This window comes from Mizuhopecten yessoensis, unplaced genomic scaffold, assembly GCF_002113885.1.
Source record: "Mizuhopecten yessoensis strain PY_sf001 unplaced genomic scaffold, ASM211388v2 scaffold10621, whole genome shotgun sequence".
In the NCBI taxonomy this organism is placed as follows: domain Eukaryota; kingdom Metazoa; phylum Mollusca; class Bivalvia; order Pectinida; family Pectinidae; genus Mizuhopecten; species Mizuhopecten yessoensis.
Window position 1 is genome coordinate 160,408 of NW_018408638.1, and position 19,339 is coordinate 179,746.

At 36.9% G+C, this 19,339-nt stretch overlaps 2 protein-coding genes across 9 annotated transcripts in view; one reads left to right on the forward strand and one right to left on the reverse strand.

Moving 5' to 3' along the window:
- The window catches only part of LOC110461469 (apoptosis-resistant E3 ubiquitin protein ligase 1-like), a 62,042-nt gene extending 59,363 nt beyond the window's left edge, over nt 1-2,679 (reverse strand). Inside the window, exon 1 of the mRNA XM_021514925.1 lies at nt 2,113-2,679. Coding sequence (XP_021370600.1) covers nt 2,113-2,395 — 283 coding nt within the window. The 5' untranslated portion in view covers nt 2,396-2,679. The remainder of the gene's footprint in view (nt 1-2,112) is intronic.
- On the forward strand, nt 410-19,009 carry LOC110461472 (tubulin-specific chaperone E-like). Of its 8 annotated transcripts, none has more exons than XM_021514931.1 (16): nt 410-583; nt 902-966; nt 1,293-1,555; nt 8,015-8,146; nt 8,708-8,792; nt 9,653-9,853; nt 11,654-11,845; nt 12,318-12,420; nt 13,446-13,615; nt 14,535-14,664; nt 15,228-15,377; nt 16,033-16,186; nt 17,282-17,347; nt 17,874-17,933; nt 18,585-18,676; nt 18,893-19,009. In XM_021514931.1, the coding sequence occupies exons 4-16, from the start codon at nt 8,038-8,040 to the stop codon at nt 18,983-18,985; spliced, it is 1,605 nt and encodes a 534-aa protein (XP_021370606.1). In that variant the 5' UTR covers nt 410-583; nt 902-966; nt 1,293-1,555; nt 8,015-8,037; the 3' UTR covers nt 18,986-19,009. The 8 variants fall into 8 exon arrangements, with proteins under 8 accessions (XP_021370606.1, XP_021370607.1, XP_021370609.1 ...); XM_021514932.1 differs by having other exon boundaries at nt 8,018-8,146; XM_021514934.1 differs by lacking the exon at nt 1,293-1,555.
- The last annotated feature ends 330 nt before the right edge of the window (nt 19,010-19,339 follow it).

A 19,339-nucleotide genomic window follows, 5' to 3' on the forward strand; every position in this document is an offset into this window, starting at 1 on the left:
CAATTATTTTATATCCATCCTGATCCAATATTGGGATAATATTTATTGGGTCAGTCATGGGGTAATATTTACTGGGTAGGTCATAGGGTAATATTTACTGGTAGGTCATGGAATAATATTTACTGGGTAGGTCATGGGGTACTATTTACTGGTAGGTCATGAGGTAATATTTACTGGTAGGTCATGGGGTAATATTTACTGGGTAGGTCATGGCCTATCTATGTGGCAGGATAGCCTGTCCAAGTATTATGGATAGTGTAGTAATTAAATTACAATTTTTTAAGAAAGGCGGATGAATGAAGTAATATTAGTGGAGTTTAATATGTAATTATGTCTTGTTTGTTCAGGTGTACATGTATTGTGTGTTTAGTATCTAGTCTTGTTCAGTGTCATTGTCTATGTGTCAGTTGTTCAGTGCCATGTGTTTTTGTTTATGTTTTGTTCTGTAACCTGTGACCTGTTTGTGACCTGTAACCCCATACTTACCTGTTGGTCATGTGACCTTTCCTACCTGCCCATGCAATTCACCTGAGTGTAAATCAGTTCTGGCAGACAGGTTGGAGGGATTGACCATATGTAAAAGGTAGGAGTTAATATGTTCAAAATTAATGTAATTTTGAAGATACTCTTTTCATGTAATAGCTAACTGTAAAACAGATTGTATTTACTCTCCAAATTAGGATGAGATATTTTGAGTAACTAGTATAGTGTACTTTATTGATGTACTGAGTAATGTTCAGGCTATATGCTCTGTGAATATTTGGAAATTTGGAATAACTTCTTTCTATTTCTATTTTAATGATAATGTAAATATATCAGACTAAATCAATTACCTACTACGATGTAACAGCTATTAATTGTTCTTGCAAGTAGTGTAAAGAGTCATTGGTTATTTGTTCAGATTCGCCTGCAGTTATATATACTGGATTATCAGGATTATGTGGGAACCCTTGTCGCATTGATAGAGTAAGTTCATTACAGTTATATATAATATAAACAATGTATATTACAAATGATATATGTTATTGGTCTAAGTAATGTGTAATATATTAGCCAGTTAAATAGGTTATAAATTAAGTCTATTTTGTCCATGAGCATTGTTATATAGTCAATGAAATCAGTAAATATATTGTAAAATAAATAATAAGTATGAAATAGGATTAATAATAAATGATAAATGTAATTATACAGATAATGATATGAAACCTTGTAATAGGTACAGTGTAATGTTTTAGTAACAAGGTGGTGTCTACTGCATGTTGTCTTATACGTTCGTTATTGTGTTCTTGTAGGGTGTAAGATCCTTCCAGCTAGTCTGATGTCCACAAATGGAATAATTAAAAGAATGGAAACCAAGAACGTGTTTGTTGTAACGCCTCTGCCCAAATCCCATCCCTGTTTCATCTACCTATTTTGTTTCATTTTCAAGATAAAACTTTGATATTGCTGTCACACCTTAACATCTGTTTTGTGGTGGATTTGACAAACTAGAACATGTACTGTCATCAATTAGCAAGACTCCAGCAGATGGACAATACAGTGTAACAAATTTATGGTGAGACAAATGAAGGGGAAAAGATAACAAGATAACTGGTTGTGGGTAAACAGATGTAGGGGAAGTTCTTGAAGGGAAACAAAACACCCGCGAAAACACCCGCGATCACAACAAAGTCAGAATTTCATGTGAAATATGTCGTTTATTTCAACGAAACTTACATAATCATAACCAGTAAGGTATTTAATTTCTTCTATATATCTGAAAATAACGTGTTTGTTTTCCCTAAATTTCTAATTATATGTGAAAAAACGTGATTTTCACGGTTGACTGCGGCGTACAAGTTTTACCCCCTTGAAATACACATTATTGTCGATTTCTAAATTATTAGATGATAAATAAACATTTTTGTAACTGTCACATTTAGAAAATAATGTTTGAAATGATTTTATATTTTTATAATAAATATAAACGATCGCGTTAATGAGACATTAAAATATCTTTATATTCCTGGTAACGGAGTTTCAGTCCGGGTCCGGGAACGGGGTACAAGATTTACCTACCACCAAATACAACAAATAAACAGCAGAATGTCACTGGAATACCTTAATAATTACCTTGTTCTGTAAATACTTTATTGTACTGTTCGAGCCCATTCTTGTCTATCCAGTCCCAAATGTCTACCTGGGCGGAGGATACGGGAGGCGCTGTTTGAAAGGCTATGTGCAATACTGTAGCGATAATGAACACACCCAGCACAATAACAGGTGCTTTAGTAGATACACGTCCAAGAGTTTCGTGTATCGAAACAACCACATTTTTAAACATAAAACACATTGTAATTAGTGTATCGATAACAATATAAGGTGGCCCTCTTGCAATAGGAGGACGAGGTGGCATTTTGGATGTCTTCGTTTTAGCTATGTCCAATATTAGTCATGTTATCACTCGATGAGTCCTTGGCAGCACAGCAGGAAAAAAAAATCATGTTTCAACGGACAAGGACGGCACAACTGTGCTGTAAACTTATTCCATGCGCATGGTAACACTCGTCTTTCAGACTGTCTGATTCAACATCACAAAGATACAATGAGCACTAAATTGATACAACATCACATTCCTGTTTTTAAAAATGACAGTTTCCAGTTTCTGTTTACGTTTATTTCTGGTTCATTTCCGCTTTAAAATCGTGATCACACAAACGCTTTGAGTATGTTGATATATCGTCAGGTTCAAACTTTACGTTGACTCGTAGAACCACAAGTATTTTGAGCGTATTGTCAAGACAGTGTGGGTCCTATAGCCTTGTATAACACTCCTCCTTTCGACCTACTGCTGATTAGATGCTGGAATCCATGTAATTACCAATTTGTGTTACTGAAGGACTGCTTAGCTAAGTTGGTTATGAAAACGTGACATTGCTGTACTGGTACCGGTAAGAATAGGATGTTTCGGTACTTTTTTGTCAGCAATTTTCACATGGCACAAAAAAGCAAACCGACTCAGGCGGCGCTTGTATCTGGCGTCTGTGGTGTACTCCATCGGTAAACAGATACAGTTAAAGTGATAAGTGACTTGTTTAATACTATTTTTTTTATTAGTTCTATGACTAAACTAGTGTATCAAACTTGTTCTCTTTTTGGGGAGGTTGCTTAACAACCAGATTCTAATAATTTCGGTATCCAGATTAAGTACTAAAAATAGTGTGTTTTAGAAGTATCAGCATAGTGCAGAATGACGAGGGTTGGTGATGTGTGTTAGAATATATGACATGTACAGGAGTTGGCATGTCGATATTCGTGCAATGCACATTCTCTCAACACTATGACACTAGATTGGTTATATCATAGGAACGGAGCAATATGCCATTTATTGTACAAGAGTTGTGGGGCTACTTCTCAAGCGCATAGCGCGAGAGATGTTTGCCCCGTCCCTCAAGTAGGATTACTGACATATTGTGAGGCCTATGATGTTTACCTGACTTGTCGCATAAAGTGTCAGTTACATTTTTAGCCATTCGAATCACCCTGCGTCCGTGGTCCGGTCGTCCATCCTTAAACAATTCTTGTTATCGGTATTTCTCAAGAAGTACCAGAGGGATCTTTCACAAATTATGTATGTAGGTTCCCTTCGGTCCTTATATAATTAGCTGTGCAGTGCAACTTTTGAGACTGATCGGATAAACAACATGGCCGACAGGCAGCTACTTGTATTTTGATAGTGAAAGTTTGTTATCGCTATTTCTTAGGAAGTACAGGAGGGATCTATCTCAAATTTATATGTAGGCTCCCCTTGTTCCCTTGTTGTGCAGCAGTGCCTGAAATGGACGATAGCCTGCTCGCCAACGTTGGTTAAAGTCTTACTTGAGCGGTCAAAAGTGAGGTAGTCACTGGCCCAACAAAAAAAGTTTGGGCGGCTGTCGAAAAATTACTGAATAAAAGAAATTATAGTCCCTTCCACATAACTGGGGGGCAGTACATTTTTCAGTTGTCATTACTTCAATTTGAAAGGAACTGTGCATGATTTAGAAAATGTGATGATTTTTTTTTCAGATTTTCTATGTAAATACTGCCAGGGTGTCTTCCTTGAGGTGCGAATTTTGTGTATTTCTTTTTGGGAAGACCTGAATAATGTTTTAATCTGTTTTACATATTTAAATGTGCTGAAGCATTGTGTTAAATGCTGTGGAAATTTTTATTCCCAAAATTATGTTGGCCACAAATGCAATATGTCATTTAATTTGGGCCACTGCTTCAAATTTTGTACTCGCCCAAAAAAAATTGGGAATCCAGCCAGTGCAGGTTCCCCACTATCCTTTATTGTTCATGTTTACTTTTGAAACTGATCAGTTAAACAAAATGGCCTACCGACAGCCCTCTTCGATTTTTTACATTGAAGGTTTGTTAGTACTATTTCTCAGGAATAACTTGAGGGATCTTTCTCAAATTTGATATGTAGGTTCCCCTTGATCCCTCGTTGTGCATGTTATATTTTGAGACTGATCATAAAAACAAAATAGCTAAAGGAAGAACTAAACAGATCTTTCTCATATTGCAATGATCAATTCTATTTTTTTCACATTAAGTACTGTACTAGTAAATATATGAAATGACAAACTAACTTTGAAGGTTGGCTTTTATACACATCAGTATTAAGTTAGATCAAAAGTTACCTCGAGGTACATTTTCTGTTAACATGACTCGATCAAACAGATAAGAGGAAAGAAGAGAAAAGATTGAACTGACAAAGAACTAATGAAGATGGTACAATGGGGGGTGCCAAGATCCCTCTGGGATCTCTTGTTATGGTTAAAGTTTGTCATTTTCTCTAAAACATTACAACATGTTGAACTGCGTCCCAAACCCAAGGCCAGTTTTACGAACGATGTATCTGACAAAATGCGTGGTTGTCGAAGTCGATAACTGGCATTGAAAGTGACCCAGAAAGTATCACTGAAACTGTACTGGAAGACTTATAAAATTAACTATACTATACAGCCGATTTTCGAATTTTTGGCATTTTTTTTATCGGTTGTTTAACATCATTAGATGAAAAGTAGGAAATGCCTGTTATCAGCCGTTTTCCAGACCCCGTTGGAAGTAAGGACTTAAAAATCACAGAACCCGAGGGAGAATGATAAAAAATTGAGGCCGTTAGGTATATAAAAAATATGTTAATACTGATATTAAACCTACAAAAGTAAATGTCAACATCCTTACAGAAAAAGACAAGGTTCCATTGTCATGTGTCTTTCCATTGAAATATGGACTTAAAATAATCTAATTTCGTGTTACATGTTACAAAATTAAAGCAAAAGATTTGTTCGCATGCAGACTCTGTAAAGGTGAATTCTGTTTTTTTGATTTTTGCAATATTTTTTCTGAATGAACAATGTTAGTACTTTCTTTATCTGTATTTTTAGTTTATTTCCCGTAGTGTCATTTCCAGTTAACATGTTCAATGAGATTCACTACTTGGACACGTTACATTTTCATTGGCAGACAAATGAGAATGGAAAAATCTATTGTACACGGTAAAGGGGAGGAGCTTCACTAATATTATATGGTATTAGTAAACCTGTGTAAAATTAGTTGATTATACCATAGATAGATCAAAGGGAAAGTGACACGTCTATGCGGCAAGTACGGGATAAACAACACATAGAGTCATGTCTTAGTGCATTGAGTATACCTTGTTACATATATTCTTTATTTGGGTAACAATTACTGTTTGCAATAACAATTTTATTTAAACAATAGGAGCAAACATGGGTGTCATTCTTTCAGCATGACTTACACAGTCACAGTGACCCAAATAAGGGAATACATATGTAAATTATTAGCCATATGAGGGGTTTTACCCAACCTGTTGCAGTCTTGTCAGAGTAAATCAAAGTCGTGAAACACTGCCACATGCCTGAGTCTTTTCCCCCTGCTTATGCACATTCTTTTATCTTATTGTAAATTTGTATATTAACTTTTTATCTGGTTTGATAATTATAACATCCAGCACATGCATTTTATACAGTGGCCATCTTGATACACATGCAGTTTATACAGTGGCCATCTTGATACACATGCAGTTTATACAGTGACCATCTTGATAGATGCAGTTTATACAGTGGCCATCTTGATACATAATTATAACATCCAGCACATGCATTTTCTACAGTGGCCATCTTGATACACATGCAGTTAATACAGTGGCCATATTGATACACATGACGTTTATACAGTGGCCATCTTGATACACATGCATTTTATACAGTGACCATCTTGATACACATGCAGTTTATACAGTGACCATCTTGATACATGCAGTTTATACAGTGGCCATCTTGATACACATGCAGTTTATACAGTGGCCATTTTGCTACACATGCAGTTAATACAGTGGCCATCTTGATACACATGCAGTTTATACAGTGGCCATTTTGCTACACATGCAGTTAATAAAGTGGCCATCTTGATACACATGCAGTTTATACAGTGACCATCTTGATACATGCAGTTTATACAGTGGCCATCTTGATACACATGACGTTTATACAGTGACCATCTTGATACACATGCAGTTAATACAGTGGCTATCTTGATACACATGCAGTTAATACAGTGGCCATCTGGATACACATGACGTTTATACAGTGGCCATCTTGATGCACATGCAGTTTATACAGTTACCATCTTGATGCATATGCAGTTAATACAGTGGCCATCTTGATACACATGACGTTTATACAGTGTCCATCTTGATACACATGCAGTTAATACAGTGGCCATCTGGATACACATGACGTTTATACAGTGGCCATCTTGATGCACATGCAGTTTATACAGTTACCATCTTGATGCATATGCAGTTAATACAGTGGCCATCTTGATACACATGACGTTTATACAGTGGCCATCTTGATACCCATGCAGTTTATACAGTGGCCATTTTGCTACACATGCAGTTAATACAGTGGCCATCTTGATACACATGGCGTTTATACAGTGGCCATCTGGATACACATGCAGCTTATACAGTGGCCATCTTGATACACATGCAGTTTATACAGTCGCCATCTTGATACACATGACGTTTATACAGTGGCCATCTTGATGCACATGCAGTTTATACAGTTACCATCTTGATGCATATGCAGTTAATACAGTGGCCATCTTGATACACATGGCGTTTATACAGTGGCCATCTGGATACACATGCAGCTTATACAGTGGCCATCTTGATACACATGCAGTTAATACAGTGGCAATCTTGATACACATGCAGTTAATACAGTGGCCATCTGGATACACATGACGTTTATACAGTGGCCATCTTGATGCACATGCAGTTTATACAGTTACCATCTTGATGCATATGCAGTTAATACAGTGGCCATCTTGATACACATGGCGTTTATACAGTGGCCATCTGGATACACATGCAGTTTATACAGTGGCCATCTTCATACACATGCAGTTTATACAGTGGCCATCTGGATACACATGCAGCTTATACAGTGGCCATCTTGATACACCTGCAGTTTATAATACAATGGCCATCTTGATACACATGTAGTTTATACAGTGGCCATATTGATACACATGCATTTCCTGTAAATGCTGTGTCACTGTCACCAATATATGCATAAAGATGAATGACCCATATGCTTGCATTGTTGACATATAATTTGAGTCAATCGGTTTGGATAGAGATGATATTAAATGGGGTCCTAAATTCATCATATGATGTTGATAAGTAATGGCTACCCCAGACCTGCACTGAACATTGGAAAATGGGATACGCTATATGTATCTGTGTCTTTATACATCCTTTGAGAAACTGGGCTGTCAGGTGCAGAAGTTTCCCTCAAACATCTCTCCAATAGCAAAGGTGGATTTTGGGAGGAGTATACACTGTGCATTATTCATACTAGGTGGTTTAATGATGACTAGATCAATAAGGTGGTACACAGTGTCTACCTTGAATGTTCTACTTGTAGAGTATAATGATGGGTTTTTTAACCAGCAGGCAGACCTTGATACAGTAAGATGGAGGTGAAGCGTGATGATGGTAGTCTTCTACAGATAGGACACAGGATTATCTGTGATGGCCACTTTGGGACTGTCCGCTACATTGGAGAAATTACAAATACAAAAGGTAATCTGATTAACAAACATTTCAGTTGTTTAAAACACTTAGAGGTACTGTGCTACACTGCCAAGGATAATTATATGTAGCATCCACTCTACTGTATACATATATCAAATGAACCGGCACTCGGTGACACCAGTGACATCTGAATATGTCTACATAAAATATCAAAGCATCAGGCTCTCTCGACTGATCATTTCTATTTCACAAAATTTATTGTAACATTAGTTCATGATTACAGTAAAGTCGTGATTAAAATATCACACTATTATCTCTATTTGGCACAGTTCTAAAACAAAATATTCCAATTATTTTGCTTTTTCATAAATACAGGAATATGTAGTTTAAGAAAAAAAATAGTAAAAGTTCAAAGGACTCAAAGAAGCTGAGAAGAATGAGAAACTTATACTTGGCTTGTAAGTTTTAAAGTTGTAAGATTTTGTTGTACTAAAGGCAGTAGCAAGGATTTGTGTGATATTACTTAGAATCTACAGTTATAGTGTAGTTCTAAGTCTTTATCAATGTAAGATGATGATGATGATGATGATGATGTATTTCTATTCCAAGATTGCTGGATTGGAGTAGAATGGGATGATTCCTCAAGAGGGAAACACAATGGAATACATGAAGGCAAACAATACTTCAGTACAGAGTAAGGAGCCCATACTTTTATATGGTACCCTGAATGTATCTAGTCAAAACTATTAAAGACAGTCAACACGTTAATGTTTAATGTAGTACCCTATCTAGTCAAAACTATTAAAGACAGTCAACACGTTAATGTTTAATGTAGTACCCTATCTAGTCAAAACTATTAAAGACAGTCAACATGTTAATGTTTAATGTAGTACCCTATCTAGTCAAAACTATTAAAGACAGTCAACATGTTAATGTTAAATGTAGTACCCTGTTTAGTCAGAACAATTAAAGACAATCAACACGTTAATGTTTAATGTAGTACCCTGTTTAGTCAGAACAATTAAAGACAATCAACACGTTAATGTTTAATGTAGTACCCTGTTTAGTCAGAACTATTTAAGAGAGCCTGTGCATGTTAATGTTTAATAAAGTACCACATCTAGTCGGAACTAGAATAGAGGGTCCACTTGTTAATGTTTAATAAAGTACCACATCTAGTCGGAACTAGAATAGAGGGTCCACTTGTTAATGTTTAATAAAGTACCACATCTAGTCGGAACTAGAATAGAGGGTCCACTTGTTAATGTTTAATAAAGTACCACATCTAGTCGGAACTAGAATAGAGGGTCCACTTGTTAATGTTTAAACCAGTACCCTACCACTTTATTGTAGTACCCACTCTAGTAAAAGTTTGTTATATTAGGAGTCCACGTTTTGTGCCCTGACAAGTAAGAATTTACAGTTTATTGTATTACTTGTTAATATTTTGTTGTTGCATAAATGGATTAAATATTTGTTTATTACAAGTGCTTCCTAAGACACAAATGATGATTCAAGAAAGTGCAATCTCATATTAAATTATCTATCTTCAAGTGACCCAACTGGAGGATCTTTCGTGCGTCCTAGAAAAGTAAAGATGGGAGTAAGCTTTTACAACGCCTTCCAGGATCGCTATGGGGAGGAGGAAGATGAGGAGGCAGGAGTGATCACTGCCGAACTTTTTGTTCTTGACAACAACAACAAAAAGACGATAGTGGAAATGGTTGGCGCCAAGTCTGTAAACAAAAAACAGAGGTAGAGTAGGATTTGTCATTCAAGTTGACGATTAGTTTATTGTCTATCATCCTTTGGATTAACAAAAGAACACACAATAAATACAGTTGTAATTTATAGATTATACAAAATATAGAAAAAAAGTTTTATATTCTATAAAGCACATCAGTAAACAATATCATAGGTTTTAAGTGTCAGTCCACTAACTGGGTTTTAGTTAACCATTGTGGGCAATGACCTTATTACATACTTTATATATATATATATGTACTTAATGTATACATTTATACAATTTTGTTGTATATATATATACAAATATATGGTGACTGTTTTTCTCTGTTTTATATTGTGATATGTAAATTTTCATGTTCCTGTCTTGATAAAGGGGCAGATCACCCTAAAAGTTTGACATTTTTTTTTGTTTGCACTGTCCTTATTACTTCTTTGCCCATACTGGTATATCTATTTAAGTAATACACATCCAACCAACATTTGTTTGTTCGGATCCAGTGCCAATATTGCATCATACTATCGTTATTACTTATGGGACCTATATATATCACCTAAAGTAATACGCATCATAATGTAGTTTTTCTTTTTTGTGATCACGCATATCCAGTTTTACTGTTTTGTTTTGTCTTATTATTTTTGCTTCCGTCTTTAACCATCGTTGTATCGTAAATTGTTTAATTTAAACAACACACTTAACTTAAAAGGAGTATGGGGCAATCCCCGGCTTGAGCGATCTCAAGCTGGTGACTAAGATAAGTTGTGGGGTGATCCCCAAGGCTTGAGCAATCCCAAGCTGTGGAGCGAGTAGCTAGCAGCCTAGCAGGCGGCCCTGTAAACAGGCACCGGGATCGCAACAGGCCCCGGGATCGCGATCCCGGTGCCTGAGTGTTCAAAGTATGAGTAAGAACATGGTTTACAGGGCGATCCCCAACAGGCACTTACACAGTTATACTCGGACTAGCTAAGCACGCCCTATAGTCACCTACCCTAAAACTATGTTAGATTACCATAAAGCAAACCAGGATTGAGAAATGTACGTGACTTAAACGGGGTGCTGCCCGGCAGGCACACAAACTGGTTATGATTACAAAAAATAAAAAATACAACAACAAGCATATAATGAATTGGGGGTATAATTCCCCGAATTACATGTCCTGTCCATGTCCCTTACACTAATAAGAGCAGCCCATTTACAATAGAGAATCTGGAAAGTGAAAGAAAAGTACAAAGTAAGCTTGAAACTGTAGAACAAAGTGCTGCGAGCCGGCTGCCCCAACCTGTTTTTTATGGACAGGGAGGTAGGTTTATCCAATGCTCATACCAGCTGACCAGGTGTCTCACCCTAGATGGCCTTATCTCTTTCCTGAACAAGTTACATCACAAAAAAAACACACAAAAAAACACAAAAAACTACAACAACAAAATAAATATACATGATACAATAAAAACATGGTATAAACATACAGTATTAAAGAAATATTATGATGTACCTATATAATTCAACAAAATAAACGAATAAATAAATAAACCTGAACAAGCAAGGTGGTGAAGGGGTGGATGGTGGGAACAAAAACAGACAGTGCTGATGCTGAGACTGCTTGAAATGCCTGAAGAAGTTATCAATAGGGCTATCCCTATAGGCTGAATGACCATTGGTCAACCAGGTCACGTGACATACTGTACACCTTACCAAATAAGGTAACGGAGAGCGACTGGTAAATATTGTGTACTAACAATTATTTAGGTAATCCCAAATAAACATTGATATATTGAGGGATGCATCACTCACCATTTCACTATGTTTTGTAGCCAGCTGGACAGCCTGGTAGAGGTGGCGGTGCGGGACATGTCTGTATATGGTGTGGGCCCACACTCGTCTGAGTTACGGACACATGGCCATAGTATAGCTGAGCTGGACATTGCCCACAGTCTGTTGCCTTCCTGGTCTGCAGTGGCAGCCATCACAGAGTGTCTGCCAGCATTGATGAGGCTCAATGTCAGGTAACATCATAAAGCGACAGACCATGAAAATATCTTTATATGCTTACTGTGTAAAGGATGTAAATTGTACATTGTGTCAAATTGCCTTACTAGCTTCGGCTAGAGGGAATTTCCCTTTAGCTCAGCAGTAAGACTAGAAAGTCTGGGATAGTGGGGTCAAGCCCCAGCGAACGCCATGTTCTTTTCACTAATTCCTTCAGATAGCTAGAGCTTCCTTTTAACAATAATTAATGAAAGGAAAGGTGGCGGATCAGGGTGTTGATCATTGTTGGTCACAAGGATGACCAGATTTTGAATTCTTTTGCGAAAGTATACATGTTCATATTAGTATTTAGTAGCACAATCATTATTAGACGTGTTGTGAGAGATTGATATAAGGAATAGAAATTATCCTTTGGCGTACTTTAGACTGATAGACATTTTCTGGATAGACTTGTGCACATGTTGTTTATAAACATATTTTATATTTCAGTGAAAACAAACTAGTGTTACCAACTAACCCGGTGGAGTTACAGTCATCATTCCCATGTGTGAAAGTACTTTACCTCAACAGGATAGCCTACAACTGGCAACAGGTACACACACATCCACTGTTACCTAATATATAACTCTGTCTTTACCTGATGTCAGTGAACCACAGAAATCAGTCGTAACTAATGTTTAGATGAGAATGTTTAAGAAACTAATTGTCAAAATGTAGAAATTATATTTCATGAATGAAATTGATTAATTTTTGACTGCAACTGACTGTGGAAGCAATATTTTCATATTGAGAAGTGTACAAACTTATGTAATTAATGATGTCCCTACAGGATTGAATTATTACATACCAGTTTTTGTTTCCCTGTTGGAAGGGTGATATGAAATCACTTTGATCTCGGGGGAATAGGATTGCCAATACATACTGGAATACTGTCATGTTTTAAAAACAACGATTAAAAAACTAAATGTAATAAATAGCAACAATAAAATTACCTTTTAGATTTAGATTGGCTGTTGACTGCCATTATTGTTGAGGTGGTAAAGGTTGCTAACTCTAGCAATAATTTGAGAGATGATGCTATTATTGTTGAGGTGGTAAAGGGAGATAACTCTATTAATAATTTGAGAGATGATGCTATTATTGTTGAAGTGGTAAAGGGAGATAACTCTATTAATAATTTGAGAGATTATGCCATTATTGTTGAGGTGGTAAAGGGAGATAACTCTATTAATAATTTGAGAGATGACGCCATTATTGTTGAGGTGGTAAAGGGTGCTAACTCTAGCAATAACTTGAGAGATGATGCCATTATTGTTGAGGTGGTAAAGGGAGATAACTCTAGCAATAATTTGAGAGATGGTGCCATTATTGTTGAGGTGGTAAAGGGAGATAACTCTATTAGTAATTTGAGAGATGATGCCATTATTGTCGAGGTGGTAAAGGGAGATAACTCTATTAATACTGTGAGAGATGATGCCATTATTGTTGAGGTGGTAAAGGGAGATAACTCTAGTAATTATTTGAGAGATGATGCCATTATTGTTGAGGTGGTAAAGGGAGATAACTAGCAATAATTTGAGAGATGATGCCATTATTGTTGTATTTTTTCTTTTACAGATACTTGAGTGTAGCTGTATGTTCCCTTTAGAACAATTACACGTCTGTTTTAATAGCATCACAACCTTGTCCGATCCTCAAAGTCACCTACAGAATCTTACCCTCATTAACCTTGAGTCCAACAATGTACAGTCTTGGTTACAAGTACTTCATCTTAGTCATTTACCCAAGTAAGTCATACATAGCAACATGATATATCCAAGTCGCTGCCATCAAGTATAGCACCATGTGACAACCCCAGTCTCTCAACTTTTTGTATTTCATTTCAAAATATTATTATAAAATCAATTGGATTCAAAGGGAATAGGGCAACAGGCAAAGCCTATACAAGCCCTCTCCCTCTCTGACATCAGGTTAAGCACTGTGTGACACCTCAGTCCCTGACCTTAGGTGTAGACACATGTGACTCTCCAGTCTCTGACCTTAGGTGTAGACACATGTGACTCTCCAGTCTCTGACCTTAGGTGTAGACACATGTGACTCTCCAGTCTCTGACCTTAGGTGTAGACACATGTGACTCTCCAGTCTCTGACCTTAGGTGTAGACACATGTGACTCTCCAGTCTCTGACCTTAGGTGTAGACACATGTGACTCTCCAGTCTCTGACCTTAGGTGTAGACACATGTGACTCTCCAGTCTCTGACCTTAGGTGTAGACACTTGTGACTCTCCAGTCTCTGACCTTAGGTGTAGAACCATGTGACTCTCCAGTCTCTGACCTCAGGTGTAGAACCATGTGACAGATTATGTGTAGCACCATGTGAAACATCAGGTGTAGCACCATTTGACACTAGTGTCTGTCCAAAGGTCAATCACCATGGGACACCTAAGTCTCTGACGTTAAGTGTAACACCATGTCTGCCCTCTAGGACTGCATAGGTATTTAATGTGCTTTTGTCTGATTGTAATCAAAAACAAGATATTTGTCATAATAATTGTTTTGGATATTGTCGAGGTAAAATATAGAGGTAAAAAGTGATATTATTGTTTATGGTCGTTTTATTTTTTAATTTAAAGCAGAATAAGGATTAGAATAAGAAATTCCGGTTGTTATCTTGTTAGTAACCGTGTATATGATTGTTTGTTCTAGATTAGAAAGTCTGATTGTGAGTGACAACAGTATTGACACCATAACCTTCTCTGATGTCGGCCATGGTGAAACAACCCAACACTTCCGTGTCTTGAAGTACCTCTGTATCAACCACAACAAAATAGCAGAGGTAATATAGAGATGTTATGTCTGTTATTGTTATATCTTCACTTCAAATGACCAGAGGTATACAGTATTCTCCTTGTCTGTCTGTCCTATGCCGGTTTCCTGAGCTGATCTCGGCCACTGTTTCATCTTTGGTCATGATACTTGGTGTATATGTATATCATGAGAAGGCGATGTGTTCAGTACATATATTCGTTCAAAGACCCACAACCTTGATTCTGTACTAGTTCAAAACAATGTGGGATGCAGGAGTAAACACTTCAGAGTTAAATCTAGTTTATTGTATTCAAGAATGTTTTAGTTATTCTTTCCAGCCCAGTGTTTAAACTGTTTAACCAAACACCAACAGATTGAAAGTTATCGTTACCATGAACAGTCACAAAACACACAAATTGTATTGAATTTATTTCACTTATTAAATTCATCATTCCTTAAAAACCATCAGAACTAATTTATTACCTGTCATCTTATTGTCAGGGAAGTGCTCTCAATCGACGTTTTGTTTAGTTCTGATGATATAAGGGTTGTTTATCATAACTAGATTTCAGCATTTGTCTTTTTCTGCAGTGGTCTAGTATTAATGAGCTCAACAAGTTAAAATGTTTGAAGGAGTTGAAGATAATCCAAAACCCCCTGTTAAACACTGCCACACCGGAGACAGTGCGCCAACTCATCGTAGCCAAGATAGCAGGTCTGGAGCACTGTAATAGGACAAAGGTATAGATAGACTCACATACGTCAATATGTAACTGGCTGGGAAAGGATAAGAGGGTACAGTAAAGCAGGTTTATAATGAACTTCAGACATAACTTCTTTACAGTAAAACATGATTACATGTAAAGTTAATATAGGAATATGTTGGATATTATATTAACAGCAAAACATGTTTATAACAAACTCCAGGGGACACAAGAAATGTGTCGCTACAGACATGATTACTATTCAGATTGATCTCCGGAGGGGAAAGATATAATTTCCTCATAAACAAGAATTTTGCAATAAGCATGTAGAATGTTTTGCTTGATTTCGATACAATCAAAAGCTAGTCATGTAATTATTTAAGAATGTACTAAATATCTAATGTTTTTTAAGTATAGTGTTTATATTTTGCTGAACTACACATTTTTGCTGTATTTGCAGTCTGAAAATATTTCAAAAAAGTTTATCGGTATACTTTCATATAATAAGTATTCATAATTAATTTTAATAATAAAGTGTTGAGGGTTTAGCATTTTTGGCAACTACATTCATGCATTGTGTTGAGATAGTTGTACCTGAGTAAACTTGGTCAGATTAATCTTTAGAATATAGCTATGCATGCATATTACTCCATTAACATGTGTACAAGCACTGAAGTCTATGTGTGTAACAGGTGACTAAGGAGGAGAGGCGCGGTGCAGAGATTGACTATCTCAAGAGATTTGGTCAGCTCTGGATTAAATCAGGGGGCTCTCAGGACGACAAGAATAAAAAACCAAGCACAGAGTTTACCAGTCAACACCCTCGCTACCAGGACCTAGTCAGAGGTTTGTTATCAGGGCTAATCATATTAGTCCCCCACTGGCCACGCAACATGTTAGTCCCCCACTGGTACTGCTGGGGGCCACTCACCATGTTAGTCCCCCACTGGTACTGCTGGGGGCCACTCAACGTGTTAGTCCCCCACTGGTACTACTGGAGGACACTCAACGTGTTAGTCCCCCACTGGTACTACTGGAGGGCACTCAACATGTTAGTCCCCAACTGGTACTACTGGAGGGCATGCAACGTGTTAGTCCTCCACAGGTACTACTAGTGGACGCTTATCATGTTAGTCCCCCACTGGTCTACTGGAGGGCACTCAATTTGTAAGTCCGCCACTGGTACAAATGGTGGGCACTCAACATGTTAGTCCCCAACTGGTACTACTGGAGGGCACTCAACATGTTAGTCCCCCACTGGTACTACTGGAGGGCACTCAACATGTTGGTCCCCCTCTGGTACTACTTGAGGGCACTCTACATGTTAGTCCCCCTCTGGTACTACTTGAGGGCACTCAACATGTTAGTCCCCAACTGGTACTACTGGAGGGCACTCAACATGTTAGTCCTCCACAGGTACTACTAGTGGACGCTTATCATGTTAGTCCCCCACTGATCTACTGGAGGGCACTCAATGTGTAAGTCCGCCACTGGTACAACTGGAGAGCTATCAATGTGTTAGTCCCCCACTGGTACTACTAGAGGGCACTCAAGGTTTACAATGCATTGTGTCATATTTTCTATTCAATCTGTCTTTCCATCCTAACATTTCGTATGGGTGTATCTGATTTATTTTTTCATTTGTGTTACTAAATATTGTATGGTACACTGATCCACTTATATTATGGCAGTATGTTACCTATCATAAGCAGGTTGCTGTGACCTATATTTTGACCCCTAATCATTGAAAATGATTGTGTGGAGCACTACCTAACTCTTGTACTACATTGTATTTCACCTTGAGTTAACATATCTTGTATGTAGGTATATCTTGTTCTTGTCTGATATAAGACATGCTGAAGGTGTTTTGGAGGTGTTTAGGCCTGTGTATCGTGTATGATAATATCCATCTTTTTTATCTCATGATGTTCTATGTTACAGTGTATGGACCTCCCGAAAATTCTGAGATGAAACAGAAAGAAAAGTCCCTTAAAGACAGTTTAATCAGTATCTTTTAATATTATGATAAATGACTAGCAGACAAACTTTATCGAAATCAATGAAATTAATGAAAACAAGTTGCTCACTTTGGGAACAGTCAGTTTTAATTGTGGAAGATCCATTCCAGCTATAACAGCCATTCCTGCTATAACAGCCGTTCTTTCACCTGGAAGTGTTGATAAATTTAGTAGATATCCATGGAGCTTGCTGATCTCAGTTTGTTTTGAGGTAAATAATCGGAAAAAAAATCAATTTAAACATTCAGACTTTTTCTGTAAATCAACAGTAAATTCTAGTTGACCTAATTGAATATTAACATATATTATACATTATACACTTCTATACAAAATCAATTTAGGACACACTATCCCTTTAATACTACAGTAAGGACTGTAATTATATATAATAGACTATTTCCTGAAAGTTGACGATAATCTCTGATTTCTCTGACATTGTGTTATTCTGTTTTACCATGATACATGTACATACTATATTTATACAAGGCCACTTCAAGTTCCTTAATCATATGCAGCTATTAATATAACCAGCCCCTATGATCCTGACAAGGGCACGAAACAGAAGAAAATCCCAGGTGAGATCTATTGCCATAGCACATGATAAAATAATAAATTACATCTACATGTATACTGAAGTCAGGCTGGCTTAATAGCCATCTGCAAAGAGACTTACCTGCTGTATCATAAATAGTGATGTACGAAGTCAGATTCCAGTCTTATCCATGGTGCTGTAGGCAGCAAGATGGCGGTCTCCCCATGGGACTGTAAATGATCAGGTGCCAGTCTCCCCCATACTTATCACATGACAGTTACTTTGCAACTGCACTGTCTGTCAAAATGTTACTTGTTTTTGTGTGGTTTAATAAAAAGAATTACCTGTAAAAATATCCTCTTTTGAGAATTTGCAGAAAAAGGGGATACATGATTATTAAGATTCCCATTATCAATAACTTGATTTAATAAGACATCCAAATAAAGTTCCCATACAACACGTTGTAGAAATCATTACAGAACCAGTTGGTATTAAGTATGTTTAACGCATAGGAGTATATGTTATGTGGATGGTGAAGTAGGGACAGAGACTATATTTATATACCTGGTAATAGTTTGGCAGCTAACATGTCTAAATATGGTAATGTTATTATTGAAGAAGTCTAAATGTGATAATGTTATTATTGAGGAAGACATCGAATAATAGATTAATACATTTATTTGTATTGTTACAGAAACAATGACGGTACAGAAATTAAAGGCTCTGATCCAGAAGCTTTTCAAATGGGATAATGGAGAATTACAACTTTCCTATGAAACTAAAAAGGTACATGTATTGTAATTATTTAACCTACATTTTGTTTTACAGATAAGACTTTGATACTTAAAAACACATCTTATGGTGATCATAATTGCCTTCACAATCTAGCATTGTCAAGTCAAATATTCTAAAAACATTGATACCATTATGAAAACCTTGTTTTAGACATTACGAACATTATGAATGTATGTAAAAATAACATTCTTCTTTTTCTATTTGCAGATGAAAAAGGTTGAAATAGAATTTGACAATGACCTTCGTCCCATATCGTTTTATTCCATTGAGCCAGGAGATACCATACTGGTGCGTTGGTAATCTCAAAGACACAATATTCACTTAGAGAGGAGAAAGATTCTATCATTCCCTGGAAACACACCATACAAATGTGACGCTTAAGACTGGGGGGAGTAGACACCCCATATAATTGTGATGTACTGGACACACCATATAAGTGTGCAAGTAATCATGGGAGACACCCTACTAGTGGGATACTTAGTCATTGTTATCACTGGCGGGAGTGAACACCCCAGGTTATAGTAATAACAAGGGACACCTGTCTGGTGGGATACTTAGTCATTGTTATCACTGGCGGGAGTGAACACTCCATGTTATAGTAATAACACCTGTCTGGTGGGATACTTAGTCATTGTTATCACTGACGGGAGTGAA

Coding starts and splice junctions, on each gene's coding strand:
- LOC110461472 (XM_021514931.1), top strand. CDS start 8,038: ATGGAGGTGAAGCGTGATGATGGTAGTCTTCTACAGATAGGACACAGG. Junction 12,421..13,445: donor TAGCCTACAACTGGCAACAG/GTACACACACAT, acceptor TTTCTTTTACAG/ATACTTGAGTGTAGCTGTAT. Junction 17,348..17,873: donor CCTTAAAGACAGTTTAATCA/GTATCTTTTAAT, acceptor AATCATATGCAG/CTATTAATATAACCAGCCCC.